This window comes from Halyomorpha halys, unplaced genomic scaffold, assembly GCF_000696795.3.
Source record: "Halyomorpha halys isolate HHAL.00 unplaced genomic scaffold, Hhal_1.1 Scaffold271.1, whole genome shotgun sequence".
NCBI classification, from domain to species: domain Eukaryota; kingdom Metazoa; phylum Arthropoda; class Insecta; order Hemiptera; family Pentatomidae; genus Halyomorpha; species Halyomorpha halys.
In genome coordinates this window covers 400,431-416,908 of record NW_027107763.1, presented here as the reverse complement: position 1 = coordinate 416,908, position 16,478 = coordinate 400,431, and the positions used below count along the sequence as shown (strand labels likewise).

General features: G+C 27.8%; 1 protein-coding gene across 2 annotated transcripts in view; it reads left to right on the top strand.

Annotated features, from left to right (window-relative positions):
* Nucleotides 1–2,377: 2,377 nt before the first annotated feature.
* The window catches only part of Gycalpha99B (guanylate cyclase 1 soluble subunit alpha 2), a gene marked incomplete at its 5' end in the record, with an annotated part of 107,117 nt that continues 93,016 nt past the window's right edge, over nucleotides 2,378–16,478 (top strand). For both annotated transcript variants that reach the window (XM_014420500.3, XM_067046079.1), the window contains 1 exon segment: nucleotides 2,378–2,433. In XM_014420500.3, the coding sequence (XP_014275986.3) occupies nucleotides 2,378–2,433 (56 nt within the window).

Below are 16,478 nucleotides of genomic sequence, written 5' to 3'. Positions count from 1 at the left end.
CTGCAAAATAAATTAATAACAATATTAATGTTAAGAAAAGATATTCTTAATGATAATGTAATAAAAATAAACTAGTTTTAGAAAGAGAAAATATAAAAAAATAAAATAAAAAATAAATAAATAAAAGATGATAGTTGGCATTATAACAATAGAAAAATTGAACTTTTAATATGAAATATCAACTTCTTTGTTTAATATATCCCATAACATTTTGAATCTTATTATTAGACTTTCTTGTACTGCCCATAGTTTAGTATTAGTATTTTATATATGTTAAAATTAAAGTTAAAGTTAGGTTTACTGTTAACTGTGCCGACTATAAAATTAAAGAATCATAAGGCCGATGTCACCAATATCACATTTTGTGTATTTGGTTAGATGCATAATTTAAAGAATTGCACATCTATCCCTAAGCTAATGGTATTTGTCAGTAAATGTTCATATATAATTTTAAAATTCTGGGTAAACATTTATTAATATAAAATAGCAATATACATTATTATGTAAAATTATAAACAATACGGCTATTCCTAAGTATAGTTATTACAAGAAGGTGAACGCTAGTGTTTGGCAAAAAGTAACCAGTGTTAAAAGTTAAGACGAACTCCTAGATCTAGAGTAATGGGCTTGTACAGTAACTTCTCAAATAGTTCTCAGGCTGATAAATCACTTCTGCTTTTAAAAGCATTGTGGTGGAAAGTTTATTTTTATGAGAAATTATTTTAATAAAAGCAAATAGTTGACTTGGTGGTGGCTTTTTTAATGAAATCGTTTTATTTAATATCGAAAAGACTTAATATTTTGTTCTCTAACCAACCAGAACCTCGGCATCGTAGTATCAGTTATGGAAATATACTCTTTCATTGCTAAAACCATTTCATTTCAGTAGCTAGCTTCTTGAATACGAATCAATCTTCGATGGAAATTTTTATAGTTCCAATAATTATAGGTTCCTTATATCCACAGCCGATAAGAAATTTTTGTTTATCAAAAGATTTAAACAATATAATATTTACAAAACATTGTATACAATATCTGAAAGATAACAAATACTTTTAAAAATATAGTTAAGCATTTAAAATATCTGTCACAGGAGTTAGTGAACCTACAGGTCAGGGTGCCAGTGGGCCTATGGGATGAATACAGCACTGCTTATATCTTAGATCTATGGAAAGATTGTGAAATAAGGTTCAATAGTAAATATATTAGCTAATAAGACTTATAGGAGAATAATTATATGTTAAAGATAAGTTTTGTTATCAGCAGCCTGAAGATGGGGGAAATCTCCCGAAACGTTGCTATGTAATAAGTAATAAATTATTATACAGTAAGAAGGAAGAAAGTGTTATCATTCACTAAATCAAGTTAATACCTTAAGATTCTTCCAGTCAAAGGATTATTAAATTTAAATATAATGCAGAATCTAAATTATTAAATTAGTAAAATATGGGAGAAGAAAATACTGAGGGAAAACGACCATGCCGGCGACCGAGGAATAATTGACCTCATTCCTGGTCATTTCTCTGACATACTTATCTAGAGGTAACCAACCTATCCTAACCATGTGGGACCGCCACAGAATGAAAAAAATCGTCGAAAATAATTACATGTTCATCATTTTAAAGCTTTTTGCATTCAAATGTAACTTATTTGTTCACCAGCAATACCTCCCCCCCCCACATATATTTTATATTTTATATTTTATTATGGTTTATCTTCTCGTCTGCCTTCAGCTTGTTTTCAATTTCAATTTGGTTAATTATTTTTCTTTATTCTTATTATTCTTTTTCCGTCTTTAAGTGTGTACTGTATCTTTATATTTCTTTTTTATTTGTTATTATTTACATTTTCAATTATATAAAATCTTTTTGTAATTGTTGTTTATTTCTACCTTTCACTATACATCTTATTTTCACTTTTTTAAATTTAGTTAGTTCATTTTTATATAAATTTTCAGATATTTTTATTCATAATGAGACACAACTTAGTTAAATTGTATTTCATTTTAACTATTTTCTTACCTTGCTACATTATTATGGTATTAGTATCTTTTTAACCGTGATGAAGCCCCACAATGTGGAGTGGACGTTGGATCACATTAAATAGTTTAATTACTTCTTTCACCGCACCCAAACCATCATCCTTTTATAAAAAATATTTAAGTACCAATATGCACAAATGATAAAAGTGGAACAACTATTTTTATAAACATTTTGCTTTTGAAGAAATATTTACAAGTTATGATCATATTATTTACATATTTAATACAAGTTTTAACAATATTATCACATTATAAACAAATCTGTAAATTAGAAGTAAAACTATAGTAACTTACCTTAAGCAAATTATTAATTTATTTTCTTTTTTTTTTTTTTAGAATGACACAGTTAAAAGGGCGCTGGCAGCGATGTCGGACGAAGCTAAGGCTCGGCAGTAAGTAGGACTCATGAGAGCAGATCCGTCTTCTCTCGCCTCGACCACTCGAAGGCCTCTTGTAGTCTTGTCTCCAACTCTAACAACTTCCTCTTCAAATAACTATCCCTTCTAACCAATTCTACCACAGATGTTTGGTCCGGCATCTGTCCTATCTACTGGTTTTAAACATGGATCATTAAGACAATAATTAGCAACTTAAATGTCTTTGCAGCATAAGCTTTTTAGGTTGAAACTCAATATTCTTGCACTGAGAAGTATTTCAAAATTCATTGCATCGAATGAAATACCAAAACATTTTGAATGTTATTTCTCACTTCCATTTAGTTTGCAACATCTATTATGTGATTTAAGCGATTAAAACTATGGCTTGTTCAAAAATTACATTTCCAATTTATAGCTGGGAATAAAGCAATGAAGAATATTAAGGATTTTAGCCGACTAAATAGCATTCTATAGAAATATATCCATATAATGGGTCTTCAAAAAGAGTGAGTGATATTTTAAAATTAAATAAATAAAAAATGAATGATTTGCAAATACAATACTTTTTACATATACATATCGCTGCTTAGTTAAAATCTAACACATCTGACAGAATGTTAGTTTTACAGGAGATTAATATGAACATTTCAGTTATACATTAATTCAAACAATGGCGTCAAACTTTATTCTATTCTTTTATATTAGATATTTGTGTCACCTGAAACCAAAATTATTAAATAATATGTTGTGCCAATACTTACAATTTTCATTATGTGACGGTTAAAAAAAAATGTTAGAATTAACCAAGTTATATTTTATATAGTAAATTATACAAAGTTTAAAGAAAATTCGGAAAAAGACACAGTAATTGCAATTAAAAAGCATACAAATTTCCATTTATAAAAGTTAAAAAGATCTGAAATAATTAGAGTAAAACAATTTGTATCCAAGTTAAATCTCAAAACATTCATTATTATTCCTTTAAATGTCCAACGCTTGAGCCAAGCTGCCCATCCTCAAGGACACATAACATCCAACAATTAAGAAATTTTTTGGCTGACTATTCTTCCCAGGTCATCAATTTCAGTCTAATCACTCCATTTTTCACTTTTTCATTAATTTTTAATTACAGATTAACATAATTATATTATTTCCCAATAAGGCCGAAACGTTAGACATTTAAAGAAATAATACAGATTGATTTGAGATTTAATTTAGATACAAAGTATTTTATTTACACAATAAAAACCAGTATCAAAAAAGTGAAAAGATTGTATATAGTAAAAAAAAATTTTTTTTTTTTAAATCAAAATCTTACTTTTTTCTTGGGACCAAAGAACGTTTTTTTTCAGTAGCGACGAAGAAAAAACGTATAAAGTATGCAGCGATGGAACCTTCTGTTTCTTGACCAGACCAGACGCTTTTATCCAATAAATGCTTCCATCGCTAGTTAAATTCCTGAAACTGATCTACGTCTTAACGCTTTATTATACAAAATTGTATGCTTAATTACTGATAGTTATAAATATCTAAAACTAATTAACTGCCCTTGTTATAGTAGATATTTTTGTGAAAACTACTTTCCTAATTATCTCTTTATTTCATACACTGTGCTACTAACTCCTTGTACTCGTGTTCGAATTTGGCTGTGACAGATTTACTCTGCTAATGCAGCTGTGAGTCAACACTGTGGGTTCAGGAACCCTCCGGGGCCCAACCAGCCTCATAAAGTGGGTATCATTAACTGTGGAAAAATCTGGCAGTCAACCGTGATTCGGAAAAAATCACCTCCTAACAGAATCGTTGGTATAGTACTCCCCTACAAAGTTCTGTACCTTTGACCCTTCTTGGGTTCTAATAGTACAGATTTATTTATTTATTATTATTATTTTATCAACCTTTCTGGGGCCTTCCTCTACTTTCAGAATCAATAATCTAAAATAATTTTACCATCTTTTTTTTAAACGTGAATATTGCTTTTTAAATATATAATACCATTTTTCACTTTATTGTCATTTTATATATATAATTAAAAACAATGGAAAATCCTGAACAATAATTTAACAATAGTATTAGAGGGGATGTAAGAGATATAAGTTTGGAGAAAGAGCCCAATCAGTTCACTGCGGTAGTATAAATATTTTCAGGTAGTGTACATTACAACGGAATATAGAATAATGAATATATATCAAAATTCTACTTTAGCTACTGATAAGGTAAAACAAAAAGTTATTATGTATGTAATTAGAAATAGTCACGCTTAAACAAAGGTATCGATTTTAAAAGATTGTAAAATTATTTCTTATTGTTAAATCTGAAGATGGGTGAAAAGCAACGGAACGTTGATATATATTGGAATATATGATATATTGTTTGAATATATAGAATAAATATTTTCCCTAAAAATACTTAATATAATAACAAGAAAAACCTTTTAGTATGAAAAACATTTTATATAAAATATTCGTTTTTTTATTATATCTAAAATTTGGTATTTCATTGCGATGCATCCAACCCCTGATCGATACAATTCATCTCTATTAATGATTCTATAATTGAGATCCGCTTAGAGCCAGTTGAGATGGTATAATAGCCTGCTGTGTCAACAAGGGTAGTTACCTTAACATAGTTAGAACTCATGCTTAATAGAAATTTACAGGTAGAACAACTTTACAGGAGGCCTTCATACACGCTCAAGTGACAAGCTTTCATATTATTATTATTTTTTTTTTTTAAGATAATGAGAGAGAAATATTAGAAAACAAAATAGTTTCAGTAAGCGTAAATATGAAATTTAGAAAAATTTTATGCAAAGGTATTTTTTTCAAGCATGCAGTTAAAAAGTAAGGACAAAGTTCTTGCATTTAGTGGAATTTTCAAAGATTGAGAAATTCTTGCACGGTCAACCTATCCGTGAACCACAGAGCTTGTTTGGTTCCTGAAATCCGTCATTGACAACTTTCTAGTTTTTTTTTTTATTTTTTGAGTTACCAGAGCTGTAGCAAAACTAATAATTGCTTTTGTATAGCAAGGAACTAGATATAGGTCTTGAAAAGAGGTAGCACTATTTGAAAGGTATGCAATCCACTTTGTAAATATGCATTTTGATACCAGTTTGTTTTTTTATAAATAGCTTCTCCAATATTTTTTTAATACACTGCTGATGCATAAAGAGAAAGCTTCCATATTTTTTGTGAAAATCCTTCGCTACAAATGCTTTCTAATAAAAATCAGCTATTGGACCCAACACCGCATCCAAGGGAGTACTTCATAATCCTCTTCAGGTGGCTTTTAGATATCTTCATATCGATCAGCTATCAATGTTTTTCCCGACATTAACTAAATCATTAGCATTTACGGATTGGTAAAATGACATAGGATGAATCAGAAATATAAAAAAAACTTTTATATTAACATTATTTTTTATTTAATCTCGGACGAGTCCCAGTAGAATAATATAACAGGAAACGCCAATGGTCTTCAGTGCCTTATAACAAAACATAAAAAAAAAAGAATTAATTAAAATAATAAAACATCAAATGGTATTCTCTAATAATAATGTATTGAAAAAAAAATGTAAAATACATAAATGTAGAGGTAAAATATAATAATCTGGGACGAATCTCTTTACAATAATATAACAGGAAACTAAAATGGGATTAAGTTCCTTAGTGCAAAATACAGAAATTTAAAAATAAAATTATAAAACATCCAATGATATTCTCTAATAACAATGAATTGAAAAAAAAATTAAGGAACAATAATTAACAAAAACAAAAAAAGAAAATAATGTTTATATACAAAGTTTAAATTAATATTATAGACATCCAATAGTGCTTTGTATTTAATAAAAAAACAAAAATAATTAAACTGGAAACAAATAGAATACAACCATCTATCAGATATCATAAAGTAATTAACTTCTAATAAAATAAAATAAAAACCGCAAAGGAATTGAAGAAAAATAGCACTATATGTTTGTATACACATTGATACGTTTTAAATAAATAATAGAAACATCAAATGTTAAAAATAAAAATAAAAATAAATTCTCAAATAAATAAGGTATCTTATAATTATAATAAAATAAAAAAAACAAAAGAAAAATTTATGATCAACAAAAGAATCAATACATATATTAAGAAATGCTTGCTTTCTTTTTATACATCGATTATTCAATTCTTAAGTTTTAATATGTATGATAGCATATCAATGAAATTTGATATTAACGAACCGAATAAAAGGTTTTAAAAACTATATCCAAATTTACACTCAAAGCTGATAAATGGTTTTAAAAGCCACTCAAAGAGGAAAAATGAAACACCTAGCGTACAGTACTCCTTCATAGAAATGGGATGACGAATTTCTATGCCACTTGCACCATACTAGTAACCACAAATATTGTTAAGTTTTATCTTTTATTTTATGCCTTGAGCTAGGTTCCCAGCCTATGATTTCTGCCTACCATCCACTCGTTACAACCCATCCTCAATGGATTTAAAAACCTTCAAAGTATTTATATGTACCCATATTGCACATGTTCCCGTACAAATCAGATATCAGTTTAACCCTCAGGGCGACAGGTGGGTCTTAGGGATATTTATTTATTTAAATTTTTTTGTTGTTTATAGACCATTTTCATATAAATAAATACATAAATATAGCAATAAACGCATTACATTGAACTATAATTTGATTTAAAAATAGACAAATAATTGCAATTAATGCCGATAAATCCACCTGTCGTGTTATGGGTTAAATTCTGGTGTGACTGCCATTAATTAAAATTATATTTAAAAAACCTCATTATATGTGTATTAAATATTTTTTAAATAATTAATAATTAAAAATTTGTATGTACTTGTCAAATTTCTCAGTAAATCTTATAAATTAAAATATTATATATATTTTTGTTATAATCGATTAATTTTAGAATGCAGATTATAAAATGTTTTGATTAAAAAACCTATTATGATTTTTTTTCAAAACTTGTAATTTTTACACCTACAACGTTTCACTCCTTTGGCCCTGAAAAAAAGGAAAAACCTTAAAATGATATTTTTGCAATTTTTTTCTTACAGATACTCTACTGAAATCATTTAACTAATAATTTATACATATTTTTAATTAAACGTATTAATTTATTCTTACAACAGAGTATTATTAACATATTAATAATCTTTTATTAACACATTAATGATCTTTTTTCCACCTTCAGGATCACATTTTTGATATCTTTTCTCTAGTGTCCTTGTTAATTACATCAATATAATTATATTTTGTCCGATTTATGGTTTTTCCTAATTTAACATGGAAACATATTCGGTTTAAACCGTTTGCTATAAATTAGCTAAGGTCTGTTTCCTTTTAAACACTCCATAGCTAAGAAATAGTGCGGAAGGTTTCAGCAAGATAAAATGTAAAATTAGGACAAGATATAGTTATACGAATGTAATTAACAAATAAAATAAAGAAAAGTTAAAGTAATCCTAAATATGGGAAAAGGACGCCAAAACGTCGAATAAAAATAAAAAGGAAGAATTATTTTTTTTTTTTAAGCCTTGAACTATTAATAAATAGTTTTTTAGGAGTTAAAAAAAAGATGTAAATTTGAGTTTAATGTATTTAATACAAAAAGATAGGTTATTACCAAAAGACTTGGACATTATAGGCTGTGAGAAAAAAAAATTAGTAGAAAGTTGTTCTTTTCATATTTTCTGAAAGTGCTGAAAGGTTGTAGGTAAAAAATAGAAAATCCTGAAAAAAGGTATCAAAGGAGTTTTTTTTAAAGTTTTTAAACAATAATATAATATAGAATATATTCATTTACTGAAATAATATTTTGTATCGATTTTCGAAAATTTCAATTTCATATTGAGAACATTAGGGTAAGGGTTAAATATAATTGTATTTACTGTCAACAGGAAAAATTTCTTAATTTTTATATTATATCTTAAAAAGAACTATTTCATTGTTTAAAGAAATTAAAATAAATTACTACTAATTTTTTTAACTTATCAAGATTTTGGTTTTAATATTTCGTTCATTCACAAATAACAAATTGAAATAGATATTAGGACTGTAAATATTTATTTATAAAATATATCGGTACTAGAGAGAAATAAAAAAATATAATAATAAATTATATGCTTGCAACTTAATTGTTCAAAAATGTTTTGTTAATTCTAAACTTTTTTATCAGTTCTTCATTTTTACTCATATCAGAATAACGTTTAGGGCTTTAGCAGTTCTTAAAAAAATAAAAATGCACAATCAACCTTTTTTTAGAATAAAGTATACATTGAATTTCAATAAATAATTAATGTAATTAATTTTTCATCGAAATTCAATGCTACAATCAACTGTGCATTTTTTTTTTATTTTTGAAGAACTTGATAATGGGCAGAAAATACCAAAACATTGTTCTGATGTGAATTAAAAATTTTGAATTACACAATATACACCCTTCTTGATTCTGGTTTTGCATGTGTTATCCTCTATTAGGTTTGCGTACACATATCCTCTGCAACATAGTGGCTTCAACCTTACCTCAATTGGATTCCTCCTTTTTGTTGGAGTAGCATTTGTGTCCCTAAAATTCCAATTTGAGCTTTTAACTGTATTCTGTATTATTTTACTGATCGAGCCTCCTTATTATAAAATATCTTTGAATTGAAAAACCTATCTCATAAAATATATTGCAATTTTTAGCCTCCTTTTATTTCAATATGTTAAAGGAAAATATTAATAGGGATCATAACACAATTTTTCTCCCGCCAGCAATAACTCTTAACATTCTTAACACTCCAGTAGTCGTACCTCATCTGAAAGATATCCTAGAAGCATTATTTAGTGGAGCTATTCAGTTCTACAATCATCCTGCAATGGCCTGTGTCACATTTATACAAGTCAAGTTATTTAATTTCCTTTGCCCAATCTAGTATCTTAGGGCACAAGTAACTACGTTTAGTGTTTAAACCAAGGGTTCTGTGTAGCAATAGGTAACATTATTGTAAAATCTGTAGCTCCAATAGTGCTAAATCCTATACACTTTCATAGCCTCTATGGGGTAGAGGAAAAATTTGAACAATATTTATACATGATTATATTACTTGATAAAAAAAGAATTGATGACGAAAAATAATTAAAACAATAAGAAACCTTCCAATAAAAAGTTATTAAAAATATAACTCAGTACTAACTGAGGTAAAGATAAAAAATATGTAGATAATAACGGTATTGAATATTTATAACTTTTTTGTATTCATGTTAATCCCTGGTTTGCTAAGTTTTATAATCGTGTTCGGTGAGGCAGAGCTTTTAGAGAGAACCGTGATGATCATTTAGATTGGGAGCTGTATTAAAAGAAGATTATCATCGTCCCTTAGAAAAAAAAGATGAGATTACCTTCCTTAAGACATCATTTCTTATCGGTTATATTCAAAATTCAAATGGCGATGGGTATTTGCTCTTGGTTATTATAAAAGCTCTTGAATAAATTTATTTTTAACGATAATATAAAATTCTAAATGTTGCTCTTAAAAAATATTCATTATTATGCATCATTTGTACATATCTTTCGCTAGCAGTTTTCTGCCTGTTATGAAGTTCTAGAACTTATTTGCATTTAAAAAAAAAAAAAAATACATCCGCATTTAATCATTTTTAATGATCAACAGAAGTGAATTAAACGTAGTTGGAGCTACCACTTCTGTATTCTGGAGTTGTAATTTCCTTCAATGTGTTTAAACGGGAACTAAAACTACCTCCTTTAGTTATAGATGACCGTGGATATATATGAGGAGAAAATGGTAGGGGGTACGGTCAGTGAAAAACAAAAACAAGTGAAAAGATATTTAGTAGTGCCAACTTTTTGGTCGGAATATCATGCCTTCATCTGGGTTAGAACAAAAACAAGAAAGCGACCATAACGATAAAATTAAAGTAGAGAATAAAAAGAAACATAAGAATATAACAGATTATATAGGTATATAAGTAGTATTGAAGAAAATTTATAGTGTAATATGGGAATAATAAAACTGAATGTAATATACAAGGAAACAAGTAATATTAAAGTAAACAATGAAAGATGACAAAAATATAGATATGAAAATCAACTGAAGAAATAGATGTAAAAAATTAAAAATTATTAAAGATTTAAGCATTATAAAAAAGTCGATTTTATTTAGATTTTTATATTACGTCAATTTTAAATAATTTCCAATTTTTTACATGAATTTCATTGTTTAATATTGATAACTATATTATTTTCTTCTTTCATTCTTTGCTTTTACATTACTATTCAGTTTCAAAATTTTTGTAATATTACACTATGCATTTTTTTCTTCAATACTACTTATGTACCTATATTATCTCTTATCTTCTTACATTTGTTGTTTTTCTGTACTTTCATTAAATCATTATGGTTGTTAACTTGGTTTTTGTTCTTAACACTGATGAAGGCTTAAAATTCTGGCCCAAATTTTGGGACTAATAAATATATAAGTTTTTACTTACCTAATAATAAGTTTCATTTTAATAAAAAATAATATTCATTTTTTCGTATTAGATGTGTATTTAGTAATTTTTTTTTTTTACTGTATGTTTAATTGGACCCCCTGCCATGTTTGCCTCAAACTTCATTTTATAATATAGTAGAAAGGGAGCTTTAGCTAATGGACAGCTGATAACCCTCTGTTCTGATAATTGCAAAAATAGTGTTGAGATAACCCTGTTGTGTAACTTCCTGGCTCTTTAATGAAAACGTTTATTTTCTACTTCACTCATTAATCAAACCTATTCAATTCCAGTCTTTTTTTCGTTTTAATTAAAAGTTTCCTGTTGCACTTACATCGGTTTTTTTCTTAATTTTATAAGTTTTCATGTTTTGAAGGATTTTGGTCATTCGAGGCGTTTTAACTTCGATCCCCGTGTTCTGAGAATAAATTTTTCACAAGTATCCCCCAGCCTATTTTTTTCTTTTGTACTGTGGTACTGTGGTACTCTGTTTTTCTCCAATAAAATCGGGTTTTCGGACCTTTCTTCTAAACTACTTCTTCATCTTTGGATGGTAAATGCTTAAACTTTTCAACTTTTAATAAAAACAAGTTAGATGGCTAGCAGTCACAGACACGATAATGTAATTATATGTACACCCAGTTGTCCCTAGAGTTTTTCCGGATACTACTCCATTTGTGGTAGTTACAACAATTCAGCATTAACTTTTTTTTTAATCACAGGGATTAGAGTTAATGCTAGTATCACACCTCAATGTCTACTATGTATTTTCACACTGTAATCACTTGGATTTTTGTTTTCCAAGCTGTAGGACGTTGAATCTCCGAGAACTGTTTTCTATAGATTTGTGCGTCTAAGAAATTATGAAAAATCCGATATCGGAAAAATACCCATAAGATTAAGTTCATAAATTGAAGTCTCCTGTTATAGTTTTAGTTCTGGATTAAGTGTTCAAGTAGTTGATTGTCATATAGGGCCGAATTCAATGTTCACCTCATGAGGCTACTTTCCAAATATTGATTTTTTTTTTTTTAACCAAATCTGTACATGTCCTATTACCTAAAATATAACCTGCAGCTACATATATTTTTCGCTTACATACGATTATTATTTATATTATAATTTTGCTATAATAATATTTGAAATTATTCAATCGCTGCATTTTTTTTTTATGTTCATTATTTATCTGATTAGTTCTTTATTCCTCATGGGTTCCTCTTCTGTCTCTTTGGTTTTTAGGTTTCCCATAGCTTGGAATCCTATCTTGAAAGAATGAATAGAGTCACCCTGTAATGACTATAGTGCAATGCCTCTTTCCTCAACCATGACAGCTAGACCAGTTGGTGCATCAGTAGTCATTTGTACAATTATCTTGAATCCCCTTAAATATCTTGAAGGAATGTAGAAATACATTTCGATTAGATTTATACATTTATAAGTGCATGGTTTGCCGCTTTAGCTTTGCATTGGTTTACTTTATACAGCACTATTCAACAATATTCTTTAGAGATAATTGATGATGAAATCCATTTCATTTCCATCCATCAGAACCATCACATCTACTTCATTCTTCAGGCAGTTCATCTCAACCATCACATTTACTCGTTACTTTTTAACCTCCTGAAAATGCACCAAAAGGAACTGAGGTAAATGGATCCACTTTCTTTTAATCCAAATAACCACACAATAAAGCTTCTTTCAGTCTCTTTTTCCAACCATTACAACAATCTTCCTTCAAAGGAGAATCATCCATTTCCCTTCCGAAATGTTGCAGTCATTATTGATTTACTAATTTTTCACTATTTTAATCCTTTAATAACATATCATAAATCTATCTGTGATCTACTTGCAGATTACTCATAGAACTATTTGCCAAATCTCATTTATAACATGAAATTTTATCACACTATAGGTTTAATACCCGAAAAGTTGGAGATTTTACAATATATTTGTTGTTAATCTATCAGTTTTGTGAGTAAACTTTTTCACTTTCTCAACAATACATCATTGGTAAAGTAATTCATAAAATGGTAAAACTCTATTAGTAAAGAATTATTTTTTCCCTTAGTTGTGTTTTAAAGATTTATTTTGACTGTATCAAAATGACTTAGGGATAATAGCCTGTAAAGTTTTATGATTATAGTTAATATTTTTTTTTGATTCTGTTAATAATAATTTATAATTAAAGCTGTTATTTTACTATATTGTCCTTGATGATGGCCAGGTCGGCCAAAACGTTCAATATTTAATATAATTTACTAAAGAAGGTTGAGGCTATGTGGATATCTTTTGTCATCACTAATAAATCTAACAGTTCCCAACAAGATAATAAAAATAAATTACTACAATCTTAAAACAGCTGACTACTGACTTGGGTCTTTTCTCAATGAAAGTAATAAAAAAATATGATTAAATACTCACAGTTTATTTCCAAGGATTTGTTTTCTATAAATAAACTGCTGAAAAATGAAATACACAGTAAATAGATAACTTCATAATTTAACAGACAATATAACTCAAAAAGAAAAAGTTTATTAATCTATTTATTATATTTTGTTTATGTTATGAAATAAATTCTATTTGTCACTATTTTTGTATTTTTCTATCATTAACTTATCACAAAAATATTAATCGATCTACCTCAACAACTAGGTTAGGTATATTATCATTTTATTTCACACTAAATTATTGTCTATTTTGTCATTAAAAATTCTATAAAATTTAGTTAAAATAATTATCTAAAATTCAATATTAGTTTAACGTTCTCATTTCTGGCTGAAAATGAACTGTATATTTAATGTATAATAAATAAAATTAGGGTCAATAAAAATTATAACGGATTTAATTTCATAAAAGTATTGCCTGGGGATAAACAAAAATCATTTATGTTGAGGAATTTCCTTCTCCGTACCTTCCGAGGAAATTCTCCCTATGATATACTAAGTCTAGCAACAAAATTCAAAATTACTGGATTCGGATATCCAGATGGAGATTCGAAATTTAAATATCTTTTGTTTTTATTAATAAAAATAACAGCTTCGATAAAGATTTTTAAAAAATTTTACTAAATTTTAACACAACATAACATCAATTAATTAATTAACAGACAATATAGTTATAAATGAAAAAGATTATTAATCTATTTTATTTTTATTTCTTTATGTTTTGAAATAAATTTTCTGAATTTCGTAGGATTTAATTATTGGCCACATGAGTTTCGGAATACTAGCGCAGTAACTACATAGAAGCACCATTACTGTTTATTTGTTTATTTGGGATTAACGTCCTTGTGCATTTGAACTAGAGCAGAGAGGGCAGGTTTACACACATAAACCCCAGGACTTTTCGCTTAACTATTGAAGGATTAGCCACCCATTTTATGTGAGCAGCGAGTATCTCAGAAGGGTCATCTGAACCCAGATTTATTTAACTTTTAACAGAAAATAAATATTATTCTTTATTTATTAGCTCGTGGATTCTGAAATGTGTCATTTGGAACATACTCAAAGCATTGCCTATATTCGAACAATTTCTGTTTGGCATTGTTGAATATGGTAATGATTTGTTAGTTTAGTTAAGCTTGTTAGTATTACACTGTCCAAATACTTGTATTAATTTAATACCGGATAGCAATTAGTTAATGGGAAACAAATGTTTGTAGTAATTCAGCACGACTATTCACAGTTGAATCCTGAAAGAACTAACGTTACAATAATAATATTCTTTATTTATTCTGGGATTGATCCCTTTAGACTAATATTACAGGCGTCAAAATCAGGCTTTTAGAACCTTAGAGTAAAATACGAAATAAAAATGAAATTATAAAACGTCATAAAATAAAATGAAAATAATGAATTTGAAAAGATAAAAATGAATAACAATAATTAACAGAATACATAAAATAAAATTAAGACAAATAAAAGAAATTCATACGTCATATCATAAAACATAAGCTGACTAACCCCTGATAATAAATAAAAAGGAAAACAAATGATGAAAAATCAAATACAATTAAACTAAAAATAATAAATGAAAAGATACAATTTCTGCTGATATACATATTTACAAGTACAAACGAAACTCTGAAACATCAAATACTAAAAATATATAAACCAACGGTATATTTTTTTATTATTATCAAAATGGTAATGAAAAAATCCTCTAAGTAATCATTATCTTAAGGAATAATCCAATAAATGAAATAAAAAGATAAGGAATAGAGTAGTGTTCATTACATGAGTTCATGTTTATAAACATTTCGTAAACATTATAACATGCAATAGTATTTATCTTAAATATTATCTCTCTTTCCATCTAGTCCCATCTTATTTCAAACTTTTAATTGTCATGCTTCCGTGATTGGGTGGACAGAAAGTGGTCTAATTTACAGGGAATTGTATTTTCCTTTTAACAGTAATGGCATCTTTTTAATTACTCGCATGAGTATCAAGATAATTATATATTATCGCAAAAAAATTCTGATTCACCTACGGTAAAAGCAGTAATGGGAAATTTAGAATTGCGATTTGGAGTTGGGTAGCACCTGTACTGTGAACCCGTAAGATGTGATTCCGTTGGAACTTATCCATTGCGGTTGTTCGGAAAAATTCAACTTTTATCAGAAAAGAGACATATTAAACACTAGTCCAAGACCCCAGGAGAAAAAAAAATTATTTCAACCGAATTTCGATTAATTTAATGAAAACTACGCATAGTTACTAGTCTGACAACCATAGTTAGGGAATTGAAAATAGAGGCTGTATCAAAAGTTACAAAAGAATTAAATTTTAATTCGCGACTCCATATCTTTATAACTACCTACAGCAAAAAAACTTAATAAAACAATATTTAATGTAGAGTAATATATGACACACGGTCTCCGAACCAGAGGCCTCTCACGTTGAAGTCTCGTTCTCCGAACCCCTTATAACGTTTATCGGTTCCCATGATTCACTATTCGCCATAAATTTATGTATTAGTTCTTTTTAAACTTATTTATTTTATTTTTTTAGATAAAATTTTCTACTGATGTGATTGTTTTATTTCTTCTTTATTTATACTTTGCTATTTATTGATGATTTCTGATAATTTGCTTAATTGATCAAACGGTTCTTGCGGATCACTGAACAGGAGAGTTATGGAGTGGAAACAGGAGGAATAATTTATTGAACTAATTTGTAAATTGTTATTTGGCTTTGTGTGAGAAGGTAATTATTATTTAAAAAATAAAAAATATTAATGTATAGTATTATATATATGTCCAGTTATGGATTGATAGGTACACTGTGTCTTATAGCAACCCAATCTATTTGGGCAGCATGGCTATATAAAGCATTTCTCTCTCAAAATATCGATTTTGCGTTATTTTAAAAATATATTGCATTTTTAAAAAAATGTATCTTCATAACAATTGATCGTGATCACACTATTATAGCTCAGGGGGTGCGGTCAGCAAAGAACAGCATAAATAAACAAAACCATATTTATTTATTTTAGGCATAAAATAAATAAATATGGTTTTATTTATTTATGTTGTTCTTTGC